This window comes from Penaeus chinensis, chromosome 19 (genome assembly GCF_019202785.1).
Source record: "Penaeus chinensis breed Huanghai No. 1 chromosome 19, ASM1920278v2, whole genome shotgun sequence".
NCBI classification, from domain to species: domain Eukaryota; kingdom Metazoa; phylum Arthropoda; class Malacostraca; order Decapoda; family Penaeidae; genus Penaeus; species Penaeus chinensis.
In genome coordinates, this window is record NC_061837.1 from 14,050,279 (window position 1) to 14,055,278 (window position 5,000).

The 5,000-nt window shown below is 37.4% G+C and overlaps 2 protein-coding genes across 2 annotated transcripts in view; one reads left to right on the forward strand and one right to left on the reverse strand.

The window, feature by feature from the left end:
* Window positions 1–2,395: 2,395 nt before the first annotated feature.
* Window positions 2,396–3,124, forward strand: LOC125035444 (crustacean hyperglycemic hormones-like). Its single transcript, XM_047627851.1, has 2 exons — window positions 2,396–2,685; window positions 3,019–3,124. Exons 1-2 carry the CDS (start codon window positions 2,396–2,398, stop codon window positions 3,122–3,124), a joined length of 396 nt encoding a protein of 131 aa, XP_047483807.1.
* Window positions 3,125–4,820: 1,696 nt separating this feature from the next.
* The window catches only part of LOC125034914 (crustacean hyperglycemic hormones-like), a 3,696-nt gene continuing 3,516 nt past the window's right edge, over window positions 4,821–5,000 (reverse strand). The window contains exon 4 of the mRNA XM_047626962.1: window positions 4,821–4,926. Coding sequence (XP_047482918.1) covers window positions 4,821–4,926 — 106 coding nt within the window. The remainder of the gene's footprint in view (window positions 4,927–5,000) is intronic.

Sequence of the window (5,000 nt, forward strand, 5' to 3'; positions counted from 1 at the left end):
GCATTGATCCATAAGTTGCAGGGAAATGCTCGAAACCGAAAACTTAATCATTGATGTATATACGCATTATTACACACACACACACACACACACACACACATATATATATATATATATATATATATATATATATATATATCAGAGATCCCCAACCTTTTTAGACCATTGGCCTCTTTATGGAATCCTTGATTTCTCACCGACCCTCAGGTAAATCTGAATGATTATTAGGTTAATATGCAGTTTCCATATGCATTAAAATTCCTTAAAATGTCCAAATACTATAATCCTAAGAAAGAAACACATAGATATACATACACATATATGTGTATATATTCATACATACATATATGCATAATACATATGCGTGTATATACATATACATATATATATATATATATATATATATATATACATATACATATATATACATATACATATATATACTGGTGTGTGTATATATATATATATATATATATATATATATATATATAAGTACATATATATATATATATATATAAGTACATATATACATACATATATGTACACACACATATATATTATATTGGTATTTATGCATATATATCATATTGGTATATATATATATATATATATATATATATATATATATATATATATATGTATATATATTGGAATGTATGTGTGCATATATATAAGTACATAAAAAGATAAATGCACACACACACACACACACACACACACACACACACACACACACACACACACACACATATATATATTAAAGAGGCGGGGGACTATCTCCTGTTTTCCTATTCTTAATACACAAGTTTGAAAAATACATTTTTGCTGCAATCTTTGTTAGCAGTGCATTAAACGTGCAAATCAAATATTGACATATCAGTTTGATTTTTTTCCTACAGTAATATATCGGGATGATATGTCGGCGATATTTGTATTGGTGTCGATATTGTAGTGACCAGAAAGGCTAGATTTTAGTGTCAGACTTCGACACTCACGCTATTCACTGGTTACTTTACATCGACGCTATGCCGACGGAGCGGGCCGAGCGGTAAGCACTCTCCGAGGGCACGGTGGGTTTGGGATAAATGTTGTTCGTGAAATTTACACATATCCTGTAGCATTCATCATATATCGTACCCTTTTGGTTCCCTAATGTTACTTTAAGTATTACAACGGGGTTTTACAAATACCGTGAAGGTTTAAACTTAACACAACTCCTTGCTAAAAGAACATCACTATGAAAATGAAAGAGAAACACATAAAACTAATATTTAATAAAAGAGCTTGGATATATGTACATAAATGATAAAGATATAGCAAAGCCGGCATATACTGCTGGTGCACACATAACTTATCTTACAAAAGAGGGCTGCCTCGAATCCTCCGTCCGTCACCGTAAAACACCGTAAGGTTAAACCAACAAAGAAAAAGGCTCGACTACGGCCTGTCTCTATGCCTGCAGCAAGGGTTATCCTAAGCAAGCAGTCTTCCGCCAAGTATCTCTGGCTTACTGTTAGAATACCACTTGTTTAAGTCCATCAACCCGTGGATTGGGAGAGAGAGTACCTGTAGCCTGGGCCGTGCGAGCGTGACTCCCTTGTCCATCTCCCATACCTCTGTCATTGTCTTAGAGGCGGGAACAAGCAGTTAATTGATTGGAGTTCTGGAGGCTTATAATATAATAATAAAATAAAAATAACACTATGAACAGTTTTAAGGCATTAATTACAAGGCAGAAACAAGTATAAAAACTAAACAAAGTATATACATTCATATTAAAAATAAAATAACTCGTCGTTGTAACGTCCACGGGGGGTGTCCACGGTGGTGGTCCCTGGTGGTGACAAGTTGAGATTTCAGGCATCCAGTCCTGCCACGAATTGCTTGGGACCCCACTTGATGGTTTCGTTTTCTTATGGTTCACTACAATATCGCTTTAACTATCTTCAAGGAATCGATGTAGCGGAATCGCTCTAGCCAAGTATCATTGTATCAGTATCGCCTTAGACATTTCTGTGTATCTATACCCATCACTGTGTATATATGTATGTGTAATATACATCTGTCTATATGATCAGAGAAATGCGTGGTGTCTCTGCTTGCATTTAGGAATTTTTTTTGCGAGAGAAGCATTTATCTCTGACATACATTCATTTGAGTCAGTGCCAGACACAGCAGTGAATCAGCACAGTTGACTGGGTTCGAAGAGGTGATCAGGCCTTCCTTACTAAACAGAGTCTCAAAGGCTGAGAAAACAAGGCGTCTTGCAAAGGCTCCGATCACACACCTTGTTCACGTTTCCTTGACCACTTATATAAAGTGATGCTCGACTGTTTCTATCTTAGTGCAGAGGAAGAACCTGGAAGTTGCTGATCGCTGCTCTTGCTCTGAAGATATGGTTGCCGTTAGACCGATGTGGGCAGCTATCCTGCTGTCTCTGCTGATGGCAATCCCAGCTTCTGCCACCAACTTCGGAGACGGGAATCAGATTCCGACGTTCCTCCATTCTTCCTCACAAGCTTCTCCTGTGACTTCTCTCGCAGGAGCCCACACACTAGACAAACGCAGCCTATCCTTCAGATCTTGCACGGGCGTCTACGACCGCGAACTCCTTGTAAGGCTCGACCGCGTGTGCGAAGACTGCTACAACGTGTACCGCGACGTCGGAGTGGCAACCGAATGCAGGTAACTTATTACTTTGCAGTAACCCACCCAGTTGTGTTGTAATTAATGGTTAACAACCATCTTATGCTAAAAACTTTACTGTTGTGGAAGGGTATTAGTATTAAATGTATTCCCTTGAAAATAACAACAATACCGAACAGTGATTTTATCTTGAATTGCTTGATATGCATGTAACTTTCGTACACATCGCCTTTTGCCTACATAGCCTTAATAATTATAAAGACTAAACAGAATATATTTGATTTCTTATTGCTCTTTATTCTCATTGTAATTCCTTTTCATATTTCTCCTGTATAACCTGTCAGCGGAACATAACATTGTTCCTTCCTTCAGGAGTAACTGTTTCCACAACGAGGTGTTCCTCTACTGCGTGGACTACATGTTCCGGCCTCGCCAGAGGAACCAGTACCGGGCCGCCCTGCAGAGGCTCGGCAAGTAGGCGGCTCCTCTTCGGACAGACTTTCTGCGGGGACGCTCGCTATGCGGCTCCCCAGACGACCAGACTCTAGACTCCTCTTTGGTTGCTTTTGTGTCCTGAGTTAAAAGATGAAATAATGATAGCATTGAAGCGTTTTGTAGCCTCTACAATTTGCCCCTATATCAAATAAGAGTATAAACGAATTATATGTGAATTTCCCTTAAAATATCCTTCTGAAGCATACTGTGAAATACAACAATTAGTCGCAAACAGGAGACTGCAAGGTTGTAAAACTGGGTGTTATTATAATTAAGAAGATAAACATATATGCACACACACATACATACATACACATGAAGGTGTGTATGTGCAACAGATAGATAATGATAATGGTATGCATGACCATCTTCAAAGTAATTATACTGATAACGATATTAGTAATATGGATTAAGAAAAGGATGATAATACTGCTGAATCACCGCATGTATCCGAAGAAAAAAAAACAAATCAGGTCATGCGAGAAAGGAATTAACATTCACAGATGGAGACAAATTGCGTAAAACGGTAGATTTATTTATTTTAAGAGTGTATATCTTATTTATCCTGGTTGATAAAGACTTCTTCGGATTACTGGACCCTTGTCGAATGATTCAGATCTTGGTCCTATGGTCTCTTTTATATTCTTGTTCAAAATTATTTCGCATGTCCAGTCAGTTTTCCTGTCTGATGAAGAGTCCTTGTGGCAAAAAATGTCACGGTTCTGGATTTCCCTTTTCATGTGACTGGTTTCCCTTTTACGCATCAGCCCCGATACATTATTGTAAGAAATTATCCAAAGTGAAATGCCGATATTTGATTTGCATGTTTAATGCACTGCTAATAAAAAGTGCAGCAGAAACGTATTCTTCAAACCTGTGTATCATACGTGGATATATTGATGTAATATAGATTACCAAGCAGTTACACTTGCAACTGATGGTTGCGCTCATGAAATGTTTCTTATGAAATCATTCTGTACGTCTATAATATAACCTAACAGACTCAAAATAGTCAAAGAAAATGCTGTGTATCTTGATACGTTGATATAATTTAATCAATAAATCAAATAAATGTCCGTGATCATTGGAATTACCCAGTTGTCTAATTTGGACATGCTCACTCCCAATGGTTACGATAAGATGGAAAACCTTTAGCAATTTATATATTTTTATATGAAGAGCAATGCATGTAATAATTAGAAAAAATATATATGTTGGCTGAATCTGGGAAATACACTTAAACTTTCCACAGCCTTGCGTGGCGAAGGGTGATGTATATAAACAATAGAAATTGCAGAGTAGTCAGGTAGTCTTCCAATTCATTTGAAACTTCCACAATGTTTTGCTTGTAATATAAAATCTTATCAGGTTTTCTATACATTTTATGCGAAAAATATAACTTCAATAACATCGTGTTTTGTAGCGATCGTAATGCAACTTCAAAGTGTTAGGCGTTTCGGCCTAGTATGCATGTCTTTGTACATATGTTTATCTTTTCAACTTCAATTACATCCACTTTTACAGCCTTGTAGTCTCCTTCCGACCAATTATATTTTACAGTAGGCTTCAGAGGGATATTTTAAGGGAAATTCCCATTATATTTGTTTTTATTAGACTGAAGGCATATTGTACAGGCTATTAATTCACCTTTCATCTCGAACTGGCCGAAGAGGAACCGCCTATTTGCCGAGCCTCTGGAGGGCGGCCCGGTACTGGTTCCTCTGGCGAGGCCGGAACATGTAGTCCACGCAGAAGAGGAACACCTCGTTGTGGAAGCAGTTAATCCTGAAGGAAGAAATAATGTTATATAGTTCCGCTGGTAGGTCGTACAAAAAGAAAATCTATGAAAATAAAGAGCA

Bases quoted from the DNA above. Each gene is read 5' to 3' on its own strand.
- LOC125035444 (XM_047627851.1), top strand. From the start codon at position 2,396: ATGGTTGCCGTTAGACCGATGTGGGCAGCTATCCTGCTGTCTCTGCTG. The intron at 2,686-3,018 runs GTAACTTATTAC...TCCTTCCTTCAG, and splicing joins GGAGTGGCAACCGAATGCAG to GAGTAACTGTTTCCACAACG.